The sequence below is a fragment of the Schistocerca gregaria genome, chromosome 1 (genome assembly GCF_023897955.1).
Source record: "Schistocerca gregaria isolate iqSchGreg1 chromosome 1, iqSchGreg1.2, whole genome shotgun sequence".
Taxonomy (NCBI): domain Eukaryota; kingdom Metazoa; phylum Arthropoda; class Insecta; order Orthoptera; family Acrididae; genus Schistocerca; species Schistocerca gregaria.
Window position 1 is genome coordinate 1,038,036,112 of NC_064920.1, and position 21,157 is coordinate 1,038,057,268.

The 21,157-nt window shown below is 44.6% G+C and overlaps 1 protein-coding gene across 2 annotated transcripts in view; it reads left to right on the plus strand.

Annotated features, from left to right (window-relative positions):
• The window catches only part of LOC126279664 (solute carrier organic anion transporter family member 74D-like), a 147,784-nt gene that overhangs the window by 39,462 nt on the left and 87,165 nt on the right, over window positions 1–21,157 (plus strand). For both annotated transcript variants that reach the window (XM_049979697.1, XM_049979696.1), the window contains exon 6: window positions 16,066–16,206. In XM_049979697.1, the coding sequence (XP_049835654.1) occupies window positions 16,066–16,206 (141 nt within the window). The remainder of the gene's footprint in view (window positions 1–16,065; window positions 16,207–21,157) is intronic.

Below are 21,157 nucleotides of genomic sequence, written 5' to 3' on the forward strand. Positions count from 1 at the left end.
CATACTGTAGTGCCTGTACACGTTTCCTGTCTGCTGGAATCGTTGCCATAATCTTGAGATCACACTTTGTGGCATACGGAAGGCACATGCTACGACCTGCTGTGTTTGAGCAGCCTCCAGTCGTCCTAATTTTCAACCCCAGATAACGTGTTCTTTGAGCCATTTTCAACACACAGTCACCATTAGCACGTCTGAAAACGTCTGCAAACTTCTTCGCTGCACCGTAGTCTGACATGCACGAACACACCCCTGCATATGTGGACTGCTGCCAGCGTCACCGTGCAACGACCGCAGGTCAAATGCACCGCATGGTCACACCGGGAGGTGATTTAAACCTTCAAACCGTCCACCAGAGCGTTGTTTCACCATGTATCGACATTATCCTCAATTTATGCGCATGAGTGTAGTTGCAAAACCGTTCTCCGTACCTCACCCGTTTGCAGGTTTATGGGTTTTCAGAAATCACCGCAGGCGTATTGCAGGAACACTTTTTGCTTTTTGTCGTTTACTTGTCGATAATTATAAATATAAGTTGTGGCTATAAAAATAATCAGAATACCAAACAACATTGAATAATCAGTAAAAGTTCACGCAAATTACACTATCTTTTTATCATATTACCATGGGATTGCAATATGTACGAAGTAGAGTGAGATTTTCACTCTGCAGCGGAGTGTGCGCTGATATGAAACTTCCTGGCAGATTAAAACTGTGTGCCCGACCGAGACTCAAACTTTGCCTTTCGCGGGCAAGCGCTCTACCAACTTTTTTTTTCAATTTATTAGTCATAACGTTCCACAGTAGTACATTATTTTCAACTAACATTTAAAAGTAATAAAACAAACTAAAATTAATTGGCATTAAAAAAAAACCAAGTCTAAACCAGATAGTGATGTTCGTCACTTGATCGTATTTGTTTTTCAAAGATCAAATTGTCTCTTGTTTCTTCATGTTCTGACTCGCGTCATCGAAAATGGAGTTCTTATCACTGTTGTTCTGAGGAAGTTGGCGTATGTATCATAATAATTATTCATGCGTAGTAGCTTGTGATGCTGGTCTGAAATGTACGTCCAAAAATCTCCTTCGCTCCTTTCTTTACTGACCAGCAGATAAAATACCGCGTGTTCCTTCAACCAGTTGACGTCATTTTTCTTCCAGGTGGGGTATAGCTCTTCTTCCGGGTATAAAAGGCACGCTGGCGTTATGAAATACGGTGGTTTTTCTCTGCATAGTTGCTAATTTTTTTCTGATTGACAACCATATATTATTCGCATTTCCACAGACAAATTTATGGACATCTGTATCAATCAGGTTGCAAGTGGTACACAAAGGAGAATCAGCCAGGTGAATGGAATGTAGTCTGGAGTTCGTTGGAAATTTCCTATTCACAAAATACACTCCTGGAAATTGAAATAATAACACCGTGAATTCATTGTCCCAGGAAGGGGAAACTTTATTGACACATTCCTGGGGTCAGATACATCACATGATCACACTGACAGAACCACAGGCACATACACACAGGCAACAGAGCATGCACAATGTCGGCACAAGTACGGTGTATATCCACTTTTCGCAGCAATGCAGGCTGCTATTCTCCCATGGAGACGATCGTAGAGATGCTGGATGCAGTCCTGTGGAACGGCTTGCCATGACATTTCCACCTGGCGCCTCAGTTGGACCAGCGTTCGTGCTGGACGTGCAGAGCGCGTGAGACGATGCTTCATCCACTCCCAAACATGCTCAATGGGGGACAGATCCGGAGATCTTGCTGGCCAGGGTAGTTGACTTACACCTTCTAGAGCACGTTGGGTGGCACGGGATACATGCGGACGTGCATTGTCCTATTGGAACAGCAAGTTCCCTTGCCGGTCTAGGAATGGTAGAACGATGGGTTCGATGACGGTTTGGATGTACCGTGCACTATTCAGTGTCCCCCTCGACGATCACCAGAGGTGTACGGCCAGTGTAGGAGATCACTCCCCACACCATGATGCCGGGTGTTGGCCTTGTGTGCCTCGGTCGTATGCAGTCCTGATTGTGGCGCTCACCTGCACGGCGCCAAACACGCATACGACCATCATTGGCACCAAGGCAGAAGCGACTCTCATCGCTGAAGACGACACGTCTCCATTCGTCCCTCCATTCACGCCTGTCGCGACACCACTGGAGGCGGGCTGCACGATGTTGGGGCGTGAGCGGAAGACGGCCTAACGGTGTGCAGGACCGTAGCCCAGCTTCATGGAGACGGTTGCGAATGGTCCTCGCCGATACCCCAGGAGCAACAGTGTCCCTAATTTTCTGGGAAGTGGCGGTGCGGTCCCCTACGGAACTGCGTAGGATCCTACGGTCTTGGCGTGCATCCGTGCGTCACTGCGGTCCGGTCCCAGTTCGACGGGCACGTGCACCTTCCGCCGACCACTGGCGACAACATCGATGTACTGTGGAGACCTCACGCCCCACGTGTTGAGCAATTCGGCGGTACGTCCACCCGGCCTCCCGCATGCCCACTATACGCCCTCCCTCAAAGTCCGTCAACTGCACATACGGTTCATGTCCACGCTGTCGCGGCATGCTACCAGTGTTAAAGACTGCGATGGAGCTCCGTATGCCACGGCAAACAAGCTGACACTGACGGCGGCGGTGCACAAATGCTGCGCAGCTAGCGCCATTCGACGGCCAACACCGCGGTTCCTGGTGTGTCCGCTGTGCCGTGCGTGTGATCATTGCTTGTACAGCCCTCTCGCAGTGTCCGGAGCAAGTATGGTGGGTCTGACACACCGGTGTCAATGTGTTCTTTTTTCCATTTCCAGGAGTGTAGTACCACAATGACCGCACTTTTGTTGGTAAATACGGGTGATGTCTGTTCCTCCAGATATCATACCAAGAGTGACCGACGTATTTTTGTTCTATGATGTTCTTGGTGTGAAAGATCATTAAGTTTTGGTAGATTTTCTTGACTTTGATGACATCTTCATCGGGTGTTCCCAGTCTAATGTAGCTATATTCTACGAAGAAATGTTTTAGGTGGTAGAGTTCATTTGGGATGTGGTGAACGTCTATTGGGGCGTCCTGGCTGGCCGGCGCTATTTCATTTAACAAGAATGCGGCGACACTGTTGACTGACCGCTTCCACAGTTTATATGTTTTACAGTCGTACAATGCTTGTGTTTTATTGTAAACGTCTGTGAGATTCAATCCATCTTTCCCAGTCGGTAGAGTCAACGTTTGGTACTTGACTATGAAGATGTGGCCGCGGCTGGCGAAGTGGCCAAAAGTAGCCAAAATCTTGTTCGCCACTTCCCTCGGCATTGGCACGGCTTGCGCCACGTAATTTAATTTAGAGAACAAATAAATGTTGACGAGAGCCACTCTTTGTATCTCATCTAGAGTACGGATATTGTGCTGGCGTATAAAGGCACGGATGGTGTTGAGAATTCTTCTGTAATTAACTGCGATGGTCTGCCGAATATTCCTTGTATACTCCACCCCAAGACATGTCAAGGTGACAGTTTCCTTTATTGGCCCCTGAATGGTAACTCCTAATCCGCTTCCAATATTCATTATGCCAGACTTATTTCTATTCAGTTTCGCACCAGATACTTGTTCATATTTGTTTATTATGTCGAGTGCTTCCTCTATCTCGTCGTTGTCTCTGACAATAAATGCAACGTCATCGGCATATGCCCTGCAGACAATCCTACGGCCGCGTGTAGTGAATCCTTGTAAGTTGTGGCTCAGGCGAAAAAGTAATGGCTCGATTGCTATTGCAAAGAGTGACATAGACATCGTGCACCCTTGTTGCACCGAACTTTTCATTACAATGGGCCTACAGGACTGACCGTTTACCATAACTGTCGATGTTGACTTCTGCAGAAGATTTGTAATAATGTTGATAAAACCTTGCGGAAAGTTCATGGCACGCATGGTGTGAAAAAGGTAAGCATGATCGACTCTATCGAACGCTTTCTCAAAGTCCAATGATACGATGGCGCATTTTATTTTACAGGCTGCGGCAATGGAAATAATATCTCTGTAGTCGCACAGTTTTTGGTAAATTGATCTGTCTTTTCCTACGCTCGATTGATATGATCCAGTGACTGTGTTCAATACTGATTTTAATCTTTCGTTTATGATGCGAGCAAATATTTTATAGTCAGAATTTAGGAGAGTGATAGGCCTAAAATTTGTTACAGAGTTTCGTGTAGGATGTTTCGGGATTAGAACAATGGTTCCTTCTAGAAAGTCGTGTGGGGCGCCATTGGCGGGATTCATTGATTCGTTGCAGATACACGCTAATTTGGGAATCAACTGCCTTCTGAACATCTGATAAAACTCCGCTGGGATTCCGTCAGGCCCAGGAGACTTATTTTTCGGGTTTCGTGTTATAGCGTGTGCGACTTCTTCTTCTGTAATTTCAGTTAACAAGTTGTTTGCTTCTACCGGGTCGAGCCTGCGTGTGAATCCTGTCATGAAGTTATTGTCCACCGGGATATCCATTGTCGTTTTCTCTTATAACTCTGTGAAGTACTTGTGAATTTCGTTCTTGAGGTCACTTTGCTGCGTCAGTAATCTGCCGTCAGAAGATCTTAGTTCGGTTATTATTTTCCTGCGTTGCCCCTTCCTCTCATTAATCACATGGTATATTGATGTTTCTTCTCCTTTTACAGCATCGTGAAGTCTTGCTCTTACTTGATGATCTTCCAGCTGTTTCCGCTTCAGTCCGAGAAGTTTTAGCCTGAATCCGTTTTATTTCCATGTAGTTGGCGATTACGCTCACATCCGATTGGTATAGGTCACGAAGGACTTGGAAGCAATATTCTATCGTCCGTTTTTGCCAAACACTTTTCTCGCGGGAGTAATTCATCAGCGATTTTCTTATCGCGGGTTTCACACATTTCATCCACCATGCCAGTGGCGAGGTATATGAAGTGAATTTGTTCTAGCACGCGTTCCATACGTTATTGAATATTTCATGGTATTCAGGGTCTTTTAGGTGTTCCACGTTCAACTTCCACAAGCCTCGTCCCCTATACGTTTCTTACCGTTTTAGGTCCATGGTACATATGTATGCACCGTGATCCGAAAATATAGTGGGCCATAACTCTGTCTGGAGGACGTGCGTTTCCAGGTCGACTGTTACATAGATCCTGTCGACGCGACTAGCGGAATGATTCGTAATGTGAGTGAAACCCGGCAAAGCACCGTTCTTGAGCTCCCAGGTATCAATTAAGCGGAGTTCTGTAATTACGGCTCCGAGTTCTGCACAGTTATTAAAATGCGGCGTCTGGTCTTTTGGAGACAGCACACAATTATAGTCACCTCCAAAAATGATATACTCGTAGCGGCCACCAAAAAGGGGAACTATATCATCTTTATAAAATTCAGCTCTTCGCCTCCTGTTCCCGGTGCCAGATGGTGCATAGATATTTATAAAACGCGTATTGTGAATGGTGACAACCAGACCTCTGGAGTTTGCCAGTTTCTCGCCATCTTTGATGATAATTCCTTCTTTGGCGAGTATCGCTGTTCCGAGGTCACGGTCGCTCCCTGGATTTACGACTGCGTTGTAACCTGTGACGGCATCCAGTCTAATATCTGTTACTTCTTGTAACATAATAACATCAATATCAGAGGCATAGAGCATGTCTTGTAAGTTCTTAAGGTTTAATTCACTACGGATCTTTTTTAGATTCAAAGTCCCAATTCTGTAAGCTTGTAATGAATTCATGATTAATTAAGTAAGTATACAAGCCGTTATGGCCCACTGTCGACGAAGCCTAAGGTTTTCCATGTATTGGCCGAGACGATGTCTCGTCCCTCATTTTCTTGTCTTTCTACACTGGAATCTTTCCTCCTGGTAGATGTGCCACTTCCTTCATTTCCTCATCTGCGGGAAATTCTTCAATGTCATCTGCCCTGTTTCTCGTATCACTGCGTTGAGACATCTCTATCTCTGGGCCACGTTGAGATGGAGTCCTGTTCTTTGTTTCTTTACTTGTGGACCGTTTCGTTTCGCCATCCTGTTGCGTCTGCGTTTGCACTTGTCGAAATTCGTCTTTTCCCGCTGTATGCGGGCTCTGTGGGTCTACGTCAAAATGGACGGATGTCATACCACTGGTTTTGCGACCGATTTGTTATGCCTTTTCACGCACTGATTGTACTTTTGAGGAGCGTCAGGTGGAGCTATCCTCCGTTTTTTATGTTTTCTGGGAAGAGATCCGGATTTCTGTCGCTCTTCTGTCTCGGAAGCCGTGCTGGGATCTTGTGCAGCATCCTCGTTCTCGTCTCTCTGTACTATTTGCTCAATAGTTTCGTCATTTTTGGAAAGACAACCTGCTTCTGTGATGGGCGCCGCTTCAGGCGGTCGTCACTTCAGTAGAGCTAGTGGTCACTGACAAGCTTTGGTCGTCGTCTTTTCTGTCGCCACTGCTCCCAAAAGCGAAACTCGGGGTCGTAGCAGTGTGGCCGTAGTGTATGTCACTGGTAAGGTCGTCATCGTCATGGGTGGGACTGCTTCGCCGCCGGTAACTGCGTCACTCTCCTCTGAATACATTCGGAACGTACATGTCCAGTCAGGTTGCATGGACGATTTTCTGCATACTACGCTCCTGTTGCATTTTTGGTGTTGTTCCTCTTCTTATAAATTCCAATTTGCTGTTTTTCCCCACATTTCACACTTGTTTTGATGCAATGTTTTGGTTTGCATTGCATTGCATTGAATTGCATCAAAACAAGTGTTCAGTTCCTAGTGCTGTGAAATGTGGGAAAAAGTCGCAAATTGGGATTTATAAAAAAGAGGAAGTACACTAAAAATGCAACCTGCCACAAAAGATGCTTTGCAGAAAACAAAGGCGAAATGCCTATGGCACGAAAATTGTGTTTCATTTACTTGTAGTCAGACGGTCCATAAAGTATAAATAGCAAATCTACCGTAATATTACCCGAAACTGAGGAAGACAGGACTACAAAAGTGAATATTTAATTATCATTTCTGTAAAGTCTAAAAACTGCTTAATAATCCTTGCTAAATTGCATTCGATCTAGGCGATCGTTTGCCATTAGACCCTCAGAATATTTGTTCAATTGTTATTTAACAACTCTGACGAAGCCTAAAAGCTCTTCTTCTGTATTAATCTAAATATTGGTATCACTACTAAAACATTCTCTGGAGATAGCATTTAAATCTTGTTATGTAATTTTTGGGAAGGCAGGGGAACCAGATCTGTCATTGACTATATAATAACAGATCAGGAATTCAGGAAGGCTGTAAGGGACACACGTGTATTCAGGGGATTCTTTGATGACACTGATCATTATTTAATCTGCAGTGAAATTGGGATTGTAAGGCCGAAAGTGCAGGAGGTCAGGTCCATATGTAGGTGGATAAGAGTGGAGAAACTTCAGAATAAGAAAATCAGGCACAAGTACATAACAGCGTTCTCAGAAATGTACCAGTTAGTTGAATATAGTCAATTACAGTCATTGGAAAAGGAATGGACAAGGGACAGGGACACAGTACTAGAAGTGGCTAAAGAATGTCTTGGAACGGTAATGTGTAAAAGTAGGATGAAGCATGCAGCTTGGTGGAATGACACAGTCAAGGCAGCCTGTAAAAGGAAAAAGAAGGCGTATCAAAAATGGCTATGTACTAGAACTCAGGTACACAGAGAAAGTTATGTTGAAGAAAGAAACAAAGCCAAACAGATAATTGCAGCATCCAAGAAGAAATCTTGGGAAGACTTTGGAAACAGGTTGGAGACTATGGCTGAAGCTGCTGGAAAACCATTCTGGAGTGTAATTAGCAGTCTTCGAAAGGGAGGTAAGAAGGAAATGACAAGTATTTTGGACAGCTCAGGAAAACTGCTGGTGAATCCTATGGATGCCTTGGGCAGATGGAGGGAATATTTTGAAGAGTTGCTCAATGTAGGTGGAAATACGATCAGTAATGTTTCAGATTTCGAGGTAGAATGGGATAGGAATGATGATGGAAATAGGATCACATTTGAGGAAGTGGAGTAAATGGTCAATAGATTGCAGTGCAATAAAGCAGCTGGGGTGGATGAAATTAAGTCGGAACTCATCAAATACAGTGGAATGTCAGGTCTTAAATGGCTACACAGGATAACTGAAATGGCCTGGGAGTCGGAACAGGTTCCATCAGACTGGACAAAAGCAGTAATTACACCAATCTTTAAACATGGAAACAGGAAAGATTGTAACAACTACAGAGGTATCTCTATAATCAGCGTTTTGGGTAAAATCTTCTCAGGTATTGTTGAAAGAAAAGTGCGAGTATTAGTTGAGGACCAACTGGATGAAAATCAGTGTGGGTTTAGGCCTCTTAGAGGTTGTTAGGACCAGATATTTAGCTTACGGCAAATAATGGAGAAGCGTTATGAATGGAACAGGGAATTGTATCTATGCTTTATAGATCTAGAAAAGGCATATGACCGGGTTCCTAGGAGGAAGTTATTGTCTGTTCTACGAGATTATGGAATGGGAGGCAAACTTTTGCAAGCAATTAAAGGTCTTTACATGGATAGTCAGGCAGCAGTTGGAATTGACGGAAAATTGAGATCATGGTTCAGAGTAGTTTCAGGGGTAAGACAAGGCTGCAACCTGTCTCCACTGTTGTTCATATTATTTATGGGTCATATGTTGAAAACAATAGACTGGCTGGGTGAGATTAAGATATGTGAACACAAAATAAGCAGTCTTGTATATGCGGATGACTTAGTTGTGATGGCAGATTCGATTGAAAGTTTGCAAAGTAATGTTTCAGAGCTAGATCAGAAATGTAAGGACTGTGGTATGAAGATTAGCATCTCCAAAACGAAAGTAATGTCAGTGGAAAAGAAATATAGACGGATTGAGTGCCAAATAGGAGGAACAAAATTAGAACAGGTGGACAGTTTCAAGTACATAGGATGCATATTCTCACAGGATGGCAACATAGTGAAAGAACTGGAAGCGAGGTGTAGCAAAGCTAATGCAGTGAGCGCTCAGCTACGATCTACTCTCTTCTGCAAGAAGGAAGTCAGTACCAAGACTAAGTTATCTGTGCACCGTTCAATCTTTTGTCCAACTTTGCTGTATGGGAGAGAAAGCTGGGTGGATTCAGGTTACCTTATCAGTAAGGTTGAGGTTACGGATTTGAAAGTAGCTAGGATGACTGCAGCAGGTACTAGTAGACGGGAACAATGGCAAGGGGGTACCCACAGTGAGGAAATCAAAGAAAAACTGGGAATGAACTCTGTAGATGTAGCAGTCAGGGTGAACAGGCTTAGATGGTGGGGTCATGTTACACGCATGGGAGAAACAAGGTTACCCAAGAGACTCATGGGTTCAGCAGTAGAGGGTAGCAGGAGTCGGGGCAGACCAAGGAGAAGGTACCTGGATTCGGTTAAGAATGATTTTGAAGTAATAGGTTTAACATCAGAAGAGGCACCAATGTTAGCACTGAACAGGGGATCGTGGAGGAATTTTATAAGGGGGCTATGCTCCAGACAGAACGCTGAAAGGCATAATCAGTCTTAAATGATGATGATGATGTAATTTTTAATAAACTGTCTTACGCATTTTATGAATGGTGCTTAACCTTCATTTGGGCTCAACCCTTCCAAACCTTGATCAGTCAATAAGTCGCAGGAAGCGTATCAAATATGGTTCCTGTTGAAAAAACTATGAATTAAAAAAAAGTGAGCGGGTCGCAATCCACCGATTATTGAGCATGAACGCCTAATATCACCGCCGCCTTCTAGTACTGAGGGTCGCAACACACCGTCACATCACTGACGAGTAAAACTTCTCTTGTGATTTTATCTAAATCGCCTAAATAGTACAGCTTATTACTTGAACTTATTGTTCTGATGGACTACTGTAAGTGTACAAGGTCTGAAGTAAATCCGAGATCCGAACATCGTGGCCTCCGCTGATCAGTGCTCACGCGTCGCAGCATAGTACAAGCTACCATTATAGAGTCAGAGTGGCCTGCTTGGTGCAATCATGATGTTAATGAGAATATCGTTCGGTTGTGTTCCCCTGAAGAACCTTTATAACGAGTCGAGACTGAGTAGAACCTCCTTGGTTGTTTAAGGTTGGTGTTGTGAAAAGAGGAGTATCTTTTACAGGGTTGGCGATCTGCCAGAGTAGCAAAACGATATGAACCCTTTAAAAAGCATTATTTACCATTAAACATATTTATATGGGAGGTGTCTCCACCAGCCAACCCCTTATCACATAGATATATGTTATACTTCATACCAAATTTTTACTGTTGAGACGCCTCTCACATATCACACATGGGCTCCCCGCTCTCAAAAAGCAACAGCGCCCTGGCTTCTTCTTCTTCTTCTTCTTCTTCTTCTTCTAGTCACTATTAAATGCACTACCTGGAGTGCCTAGCTCAGATACAAGTGCAATGTTCATAGAAAGACAGGAATACAGCAGCACTTAGGAGTGAAATAAGTAGTAAGTACAGGGATCTCTACGTAAAATGGATGCAGAAAAATGTGAACAAATCACAGACGAAATAACGTAGGGACTGACTCGCCACATTCAGTGTGCGCAAAAATAATTTGATCAAACGTGTAGGGCAGAAAGCATCAAAGGCATTTGAGTATAGGAACTAGGATTCGCAGTTGCATATTTTCGACGCTGGAGGAACGTAATTGGAATATGACATATGGCAGTCTTTAATAAAAATCAAATATAATTCATAGAAAATATACAGATAACCTTAATGTTTGGACTAATCAGTCGTCATGATGAGAAGAAACGAAACTTAAAGCGTCACATACACGTGCGTCGTACTTATCTGTCGTACTATACACTATTTCTCTAGAAATGAAAACTTGTTTCTTATTTCAGTATGTCCTTAAAAGGTCAGAGTAAATGAAAAATGAGTATGCTCTTGTACACAGATTTATAACTACTGAACAACAGAAGTATGTCTCAGAAAATGTTCAAACTGACCACCGTATTCACGCAGGCCTAGCGCCGCAAATATTCAACTGCGACCCGCTAGTTCCTATTATGAAAGTCCTTCCTTTGATGCTGTCTTTATTCCCTACACTTTTGGTCAAATTGTGTTTCCGCACCCAGCAGAAAAGTCTAAATAACCTTCACTGAAGTTAAAGACAAGGGCGGCCACATTAAGATGACATCGGCAATTCCACTGATAAACCAAGAAAAGGCACTAGAAAGGCGTAAACAGTACGCTGAAGACTCTACACAGGGCAGCAATTATCGGATAACGTGACAGAAGAAGATATTCCAAACTATAAGGGTTGTCTGAATGGTTTCTCCGTCTCCTTTTTGCTAATATTTAGCAGTTATTGTTAAAAAGTTCAACGTGCAAACGGAAGTGCCTCTCGGTATTGTGTTCCATTCTGCGTGCTCCTGTCCAGACGGTATGAGTCCTCTATCCTTCTGGCTAGAGGCTACAGTGAGAGGTGATACTAAAATATGTCAGAAACGAAAATATGGTACGATAGGAAACATCAGAAATTGATGTACGATGAGCGAGGTGGTTATTCACAGGCCAACCACTACTTGTCCAACAGTCATAGTAAATGCAAAACACTGCACAATAAGTATGTTCACACTCCCCCTGTCATCCCATATGGCTACAAGTATGATTTTCTCAAACGGCAGAAGTGGGGTGGCGTAGTAATTTACTTAAGGGCGTCATATTCAGTAATGGCTACCAAAATATCACAATCTTCCTTTAAAAAATGCATAGGTGCTTTAATATGTCGTTAGAGTATAAGTATGGAGTAATAATCATACAGTATAGTGCTCGCCCTTCCCTTGTGCATCCCTCCTCTGAAACATCAGAGTGTCCGCAGGTTGTGTAGGCATCTTGAATGCTTTCGTCATGTGTCGTATTCATGACACGTCTTAGATGTTATTTTGAATCCACTTTTTACATCCACATTGATATTATGAAACGCCCCTTAGACAAATTTATACACGACTGTGCTTAAACTGACACACAATAGTTTTTATCGCAACGCAATCTGACTTTCAATAATCCCTACAAAAGAATGGCCCTGACTAACATTAACCTATACCTTTCACAAATCACTTCCCTCACAAAACGCTACAAACGATTTCCGCCTCTGTGTTGCTTCCATATCTTCCTTTAGTCTGGTCAGATGGGGATCCCAGACATTCGAGCTCTGCTCAAGAATGGGTTGCACTAGCGCTGTATATGCCGTCTCCTTTATTCACAACCCCCAAAATTACCCCAATAAAACGAAGTCAACTATTCGCCCCCCCCCCCTACTACCAACCTGATGTGTTTGGTCCAATTCATATCGCTTTCCAACGTGATACCGAGTTACTTAATTGATGTGACTGTGAATCGCCAGCTAATGTTACATTCGTATTAGCAGAATTTTTTTCCCTGCCGATCCTCATTAACTTACATTTTTCTGCATTTAGAGAAAACTGCTGAAACGTCCCCTTAGATAAATTTATACAAGACTGTGCTTAAACTGACACACAATATTTTTAGCACAACGCAATCTGACTTTCAAAAATTCCTACGAAAGAATGGCCCTGACTAACAATAACCTATACGTTTCACAAATCACTTACCTCACAAAAATCTTCGTTACTCAAGCTACTGCAATACAGCGAGCGCCACTACTGCCAGCTAAATAAAAGATTCAAACTACTGAAGGCACTATCTACTGATAGGCATAGTTAGCAAATGAAAGATTTTAATAGAGAACAAACAATGTATTTACTTCACTAGTCATAATATATAGCAGTTCATGACACCAATTCTTACAAATTTCAAAACTCCGCCATCTCTCTCCCCACGTCCACCACTGCTGGCGGCTCACCTCCAACTGTGCAACGCTACGCGCTGTTAGCATCCAGCTGCCCAACACTACAATGGCAGACAACAATGCAAACCAGCCACAGACTGCACATGGCACAGCCAGTGATTTTTATACAGAGCGCTATGTGACGGCGGCGTTACCAATAAAACAACCTAAACAGCCTACTTACATAGCCCCCATGCTCCCCACAAAAAAATTTACAAATTGTTTTGGGCAGTGGCCAATAATGATTTCACTAGTCATAATGTATACAGCAGTTCATGACACCAATTCTTACAAATTTCAAAACTCCGCCATCTCTCCCCCCACGTCCACCACTGCTGGCGGCTCACCTCCAACTGTGCAACGCTACGCGCTGTTAGCATTCAGCTGCCCAACACTACAATGGCAGACAACAATGCAAACCAGCCACAGACTGCACACGGCACAGCCAGTGATTTTTATACAGAGCGCTATGTGGCGGCGGCGTTACCAATAAAAAAACCTAAACAGCCTACTTACACTGCTATTCATCACACCAACCACAAATTCTATCTAAGTCGTCTTGTATCCTTCTACAGTCACTTAGCGACATTGTCCCGTACACCACAGCGTTATTAGCAGTCATAAACTGCCGCTCACCCTGCCTGTCAGATAATTTATGGACACATTTGCCTGGGTCACCCACACGCAACCTTGTTTCTGATGGACACTCGCCGTCGAGGACAACATATTGGTTTATATAACTTAAGAAGTCTTCGAGTCGCTCATATATCGGCAGACCTACTCCGTGTGTTCATACTTTTGTTAACAGTCGGCAATGGGGCACCGCTACAAACGATTTCCGGAAAACTTCGACCATGGTATCTGCCAGTTGCCCTTTATCCATGGTTTGCAGTATATCATGTGAGAAAAGGGCAAACAGAGTTTCGCACAAGCGATGCTTTCTGAATCCGTGACAGAAGATTTCCACCCCAAGTACATTTATTATATCAGAACTTGGAATAAACCCAAGAGTGCTGGAGCAAATGACGTTAAGGATTTGGCACAACTTTGAAATATAGAAGGATCTTGATCGCACAGTTTCTCTACTGTAATATGACTACATTTGGTGATACTTACATTTTATTTAATTCAAATGGTTCAAATGGCTCTGAGCACTATGGGACTTAACAGCTGAGATCAACAGCCCCATGGAACGTAGAAATACTTAAACCTAACTAACCTAAGGACGTCACAAACATCCATGCCCGAGGCAGGATTCGAGCCTGCGACCGTAGCGGTCGCGCGGTTCCAGAGTGAAGCGCCTAGAACCGCTCGGGCAACAACGGCCAGCTTTTATTTAGTGATAGTTGTAAAGTTATTCCTCCACAATTTATATTTTATTTGTTATCTACACCGGATTTATGTTTATATTGTATCACACCGGTTATTCGTTTCAAATATGACTTACGTGTTGATCATTGACTAACGACTATCTTAGTAACGTTGTTTACGATGCTACCTAACGACGTACATTTCATTCTGTCAGTCAGTATACGAGTTTCTCCTCCATAAAAGTATCATAAATGTATTTTTGTCAAATTGTTCACAAGGTTCTGACATGTACTTAATCTCAATGCATAATTGCTAGTAATGTAACTCTTTGACTTGTCTTCTATGGTTAATGCCACCTGCACCTACTGCCCTTCGTTTACTTCTCTGATAGTTTAACCATTATACTCAGTTTGGCACTGCTTCTGTTCGAGTAGACAACGGCACTGTCGAATACGCCTATATGAGATGAGATTTGTATTGTGTCTAGCCTATATGCTCACTTTCGTACGTTTTGTACTTAAGTTTCATGTAAGCACGATACTAATTGAAATTTCTATATATGGAATACTAAGATGCATACTTACGTTATTATATACATATTTTCTATCGTTAATTTTCTTGTACACTTTATTGTAAAGCTTCTGACTAATGATGAAATATTGAAATGGGTAACGCTTAATAAAGAACTGTGAGCTCAAGACGTTTCTATACTTCAAAGTTGTGCCACATCTGAATGGAGGCCTGCCGCTGTCATGGATGCGTTTCTCCGTCAAATAATGGACGTAAGCATATCGGTATGTAATTTTGTGGGCCCTTCCTTTACCCTTATTACATACAGGGGTCAGCTGCACTTTTTTCCTGTCGCTCGAGCCTTTGCGTTAGACAAGACATTCGAGATAAATGCAAGCAAGTTAAGGGGCGAACGCCGTACAGTAAAACCGAATTGGGATCCCATCTGGACCTGGCGACTCTTTCAGTTTCTTCCCTACATAGTGATGCCTGTTTCTGTATCGTCCGTGGCGGAGTATGTGCGAAATGGAAGATTTCCGCTAAAACTCTGTCCATGTCCGAATTTCTCTAATTTTTTCTTTTAGGTCTTCCTGAAAGACAGAACTTTAAGTGAGCAATTTTGTTCCTCGACACGGGTGTGGGACCTCGGAATTTTGAAAATAAGGCTCTATGCGTTGCAGAATGTCTTTCATTTAGAATGTCCCACAGGTGTTTGTTGAACATTAAACGACACTCTCGAGATGACTGAGCAAACCAATGATGAAGCGCACCGCATTTTTTCAATCCCGTCAATTTTTACTCATCCTTCGCTTTGATCATTATTAAGAATAACATAATAATAATAATAATAATATCACAGTTTCTAATTACAGGAATAGTTTCTAACTGGTAGGTGAACTCAGGTGGCATACTGTTTCATGTCGTATCTGCGACTCAGAGACCCAAATTTTTCATCCTGGAAATGTTAGAGTAAGGTTAGCGATTCACTCCTTGTCATAGAGAAGGGAATGTCAGCACTCTAGCCTAAATGGCACCAGTTTATTCGAATACGGGAACTTATGAGAGTAAATATGCTGTTTGCTGGAAGATCTGTGGACAAATAAATTTCCCATGTGTTGGTAAAATTTTAATCAGAAAGCACTATAGAAGAAGACCAATTAACTTTTATGTATTTGAATTTTTTTAATGGAAATTGAATTATGGATAAACAGTGTGAATTCGAATAACATTTTTGATTTTATAAATATGATCGCCTAACGCAGTATAAAATAGAGCAAAACTGCTATCATCGAGCTCGTGTAAGGCTTAAGAGCGTCCAAACAGCGATAGAAGGCTTACCATATTTCTCGTTGCCAGAGCTGTTGGAACCCAGTGCCAATGACGCTTTCGGCAATGTTCGCAGCGGCGTCGCAATTCGTGCGCATGCTGGGACCGACGGTGGGCTACCTGTTGGCGTCTTACTCGCTGAGCAGATTCGTTGCGCCTGGACTCACGCCCCTTATCGACGACACAGATCCGCGCTGGATTGGCGCCTGGTGGATCGGTGAGTAACATATTAACCATGTCTGTCCAAGCATTATTTTATTTGTAGAGGTGGCCAGAATCTTCGAAACATATTAAACCAGACCGAACAGTACAGACCTGGGACTTCTAATGTCTTCAAATTTTGGTGTTTGAAGTAAGGAAAATGAAAAGATAGATAGGGAATACATATATATGTTTAATAGACGCTTTCTAGTCGTCGCTGTCATAGTTACAATTGTGTAAGAAGCATCATCCATGGTGACGTAAAAATACACTCCTGGAAATTGAAATAAGAACACCGTGAATTCATTGTCCCAGGAAGGGGAAACTTTATTGACACATTCCTGGGGTCAGATACATCACATGATCACACTGACAGAACCACAGGCACATAGACACAGGCAACAGAGCATGCACAATGTCGGCACTAGTACAGTGTATATCCACCTTTCGCAACAATGCAGGCTGCTATTCTCCCATGGAGACGATCGTAGAGATGCTGGATGTAGTCCTGTGGAACGGCTTGCCATGCCATTTCCACCTGGCGCCTCAGTTGGACCAGCGTTCGTGCTGGACGTGCAGACAGCGTGAGACGACGCTTCATCCAGTCCCAAACATGCTCAATGGGGGACAGATCCGGAGATCTTGCTGGCCAGGGTAGTTGACTTACACCTTCTAGAGCACGTTGGGTGGCATGGGATACATGCGGACGTGCATTGTCCTGTTGGAACAGCAAGTTCCCTTGTCGGTCTAGGAATGGTAGAACGATGGGTTCGATGACGGTTTGGATGTACCGTGCACTATTCAGTGTCCCCTCGACGATCACCAGAGGTGTACGGCCGGTGTAGGAGATCGCTCCCCACACCATGATGCCGGGTGTTGGCCCTGTGTGCCTTGGTCGTATGCAGTCCTGATTGTGGCGCTCACCTGAACGGCGCCAAACACGCATACGACCATAACTGGCACCAAGGCAGAAGCGACTCTCATCGCTGAAGACGACACGTCTCCATTTGTCCCTCCATTGACGCCTGTCGCCACACCACTGGAGGCGGGCTGCACGATGTTGGGGCGTGAGCGGAAGACGGCGTAACGGTGTGCGGGACCGTAGCCCAGCTTCATGGAGACGGTTGCGAATGGTCCTCGCTGATGCCCCAGGAGCAACAGTGTCCCTAATTTGCTGGGAAGTGGCGGTGCGGTCCCCTACGGCACTGCGTAGGATCCTACGGTCTTGGCGTGCATCCGAGCGTCGCTGCGGTCCGGTCCCAGGTCGACGGGCACGTGCACCTTCCGCCGACCACTGGCGACAACATCGATGTACTGTGGAGACCTCACGCCCCACGTGTTGAGCAATTCGGCGGTACGTCCACCCGGCCTCCCGCATGCCCACTATACGCCCTCGCTCAAAGTCCGTCAACTGCACATACGGTTCACGTCCACGCTGTCGCGGCATGCTACCAGTGTTAAAGACTGCGATGGAGCTCCGTATGCCACGGCAAACTGGCTGACACTGACGGCGGCGGTGCACAAATGCTGCGCAGCTAGCGCCATTCGACGGCCAACACAACGGTTCCTTGTGTGTCATCTGTGCCGTGCGTGTGATCATTGCTTGTACAGCCCTCTCGCAGTGTCCGGAGCAAGTATGGTGGGTCTGACACACCGGTGTCAACGTGTTCTTTTTTCCATTTCCAGGAGTGTAACAGATAGTAAAAATTGATTGCCTGTTATCTCTAACAGAATCACAAAGTGTTGTCCTTTTAGTTACGTATTAGGCTCCCTACAGTTGTGAAACTGGTGCCTCCATAGCGCTTGTGATGCCTAAAAGAAGAAAATTTACTAGAAGTGGTATTCTCAAAATCCAATCTTCAAGACAATTAACTTACCAATGGTACTGTGACTGGCACACGAAAAAAATTTCGAAAGCGACGGACAAGTATCATTCACTAAGCAGCAAATCATCGAAAGCGAAAAGGTGAGATGAATCAATGAGGAAATAGGCAAGTGAAGGTGGAAGGACTGATTAAGGAAGTCCAAAGAGTAACAGAAAGACGCAGCGAAGACTAGATCAAGAAGCTACAGTGTGCTACGACAACTATGGTGAAGTGAATACACGATACCTGTCGCAAGTGCTGGTTGGGGGCATGCCCGCAAGAGACAATAGACCTTGGCGGCAAACACCACTCCGTGTAGCAACAGGTTTTAGTAAACTGCGGTCATGCGAGACACAGCTGGCCCTCTTTTTGCATAATATACAACAGGCTCTAGATACCGGCTCCCACGTTGATGCCATATTTCTCGACTTTCGAAAGGCGTTCGACTCAGTTCCGCACTGTCGCTTGCTCCAAAAAGTGCGCGCTTACGGCCTATCCGATGATATATGCGGTTGGATAGAACGTTTTCTAACAGACAGGGAGCGGTATGTCGTCCTGAACGGGGTGCCTTCAACAGAAACAAGCGTAACTTCAGGTGTGGCACAGGGCAGCGTAATAGGTCCTCTGCTTTTTACGATTTACATAAACGATCTGGTTGATAGTATTGTGAACAAATCAATAAGGATTTGCAGAAAATAAATGCGTGGTGTAATGACTAGCAGCTATCTCTCAATATTAGTAAGTGTAACCTACTGCGTATAGCAAGGCGAAAATCCCCATTAATGTACGAGTACAAAATAAATGTCCAGTCCTTGGAAACGGTAACATCTGTGAAGTATCTGGTGTGAATGTCCGAAATGATCTAAGATGGAATGATTAGATTACACATGTAAGGGGTAAAGCGAACTCTAGATTGCGGTATTGGTAAGATCCTGAAGCGATGCAGTCCTTCAACAAAGGAAATAGCTTAGTTCGCCCAGTCTTAGAGTACTGTTCGTCTTTCTGGGACCATTACCAGTTGGGTCTGATTCAAGAACTTGAGGAGGTCCAAAGAAGAGCGGCAAGTTTCATGACTGGTACATTAAGATACCGCGAGAGCATTACAAATCTCATAGTAAGTTTGAAGTGGGACACACTTGCAGATAGACGCCGCGCTAAACGGAAGGGTCTGCTCACTAAATTCCGAAATCCGATCTTCACCGAGGATGTAGAGCATATATTATTACCACCAACGTTTAAATCACGCAATGATCACCATTCAAACATAAGGAAAATTAGGGCTTGTACTGAGGCGTTCATACAGTCGTTTTCCCTCCCACGATCTGCGAGTGGAACAGAGGGAAGGAAATATAACATTCACGCGTATTGTGTCCTCCGGAGTGTATATGTAGATGTAGATATAGAAGACCCGCTCCATGTTTTCTGCTGGTTTTTTAAGTCGCCGGGATACTTGATTCTTCCCATACGGCCTGAAACAACTGCGACGACGTTTCTGTAGCTAAACTGGTCGTTTTCGGACACCAAAGCCGACTATCTGGTATATGAAAGTGGAAACGTCTTGAGGTATGCTGGATCTCAGCAGTGAGGGCGTTGGTGACTGTGCTTGGAATGCTGCTTGGACATCTCCATCTCTTTGTCCATGACTACTAATATTCTTGTTGAGTGTATTGAGCACAGGTTGTTTTATGTGGTTGTGTGACTGTCAGTGGGGGCGTTCTGGTTCTGGAGGAACCATTCGCGGTGGTGGTGACGGCGAATTCCTTCGTTGAGTCGACCAAGGTTAATCCCTGTCGATGCCTACCACTGCAGCTGCTATCCACGTTGCTGTTGGTCTGTGGGACCTCATCTACACTGTTCCTGGTGAGATTAGATTAGATTAGATTAGTTTTCGTTCCATAGATCCGTGTTGAGGAGATCCTCGTGGATGTGGAACATATCACCTTTTTTTATTTTTTTTAACCTGAAAAAACAATACTAATAGTATAAATATATACAACACGTCATTTGTTTCTATTAAAAAATTCGTCAATGGAGTAGAAGGAGTTGGCCACTAGTAAGTCCTTCAGGCTCCTTTTAAACTGATCCCTATTTGTAACTAAATTTTTTTATGTTTCTAAACATTCATGGTGGTGTCTGTTTTTTCTACACTCCTGGAAATGGAAAAAAGAACACATTGACACCGGTGTGTCAGACCCACCATACTTGCTCCGGACACTGCGAGAGGGCTGTACAAGCAATGATCACACGCACGGCACAGCGGACACACCAGGAACCGCGGTGTTGGCCGTCGAATGGCGCTAGCTGTGCAGCATTTGTGCACCGCCGCCGTCAGTGTCAGCCAGTTTGCCGTGGCAAAAGGAGCTCCATCGCAGTCTTTAACACTGGTAGCATGCCACGACAGCGTGGACGTGATCTGTATGTGCAGTTGACGGACTTTGAGCGAGGGCGTATAGTGGGCATGCGGGAGGCCGGATGGACGTACCGCCGAATTGCTCAACACGTGGGGCGTGAGGTCTCCACAGTACAACGATGTTGTCGCCAGTGGTCGGCGGAAGGTGCACGTGCCCGTCGACCTGGGACCGGACCGCAGCGACGCACAGATGCACGCCAAGACCGTAGGATCCTACGCAGTGCCGTAGGGGACCGCACCGCCACTTCCCAGAAAATTAGGGTCACTGTTTCTCCTGGGGTATCGGCGAGGACCATTCGCAACCGTCTCCATGAAGCTGGGCTACGGTCCTGCACACCGTTAGGCCGTCTTCCGCTCACGCCCCAACATCGTGCAGCCCGCCTCCAGTGGTGTCGCGACAGGCGTGAATGGAGGGACGAATGGAGACGTGTCGTCTTCAGCGATGAGAGTCGCTTCTGCCTTGGTGCCAATGATGGTCGTATGCGTGTTTGGCGCCGTGCAGGTGAGCGCCACAATCAGGACTGCATACGACCGAGGCACACAGGGCCAACACCTGGCATCATGGTGTAGGGAGCGATCTCCTACACTGGCCGTACACCTCTGGTGATCGTCGAGGGGACACTGAATAGTGCACGGTAAATCCAAACCGTCATCGAACCCATCGTTCTACCATTCCTAGACCGGCAAGGGAA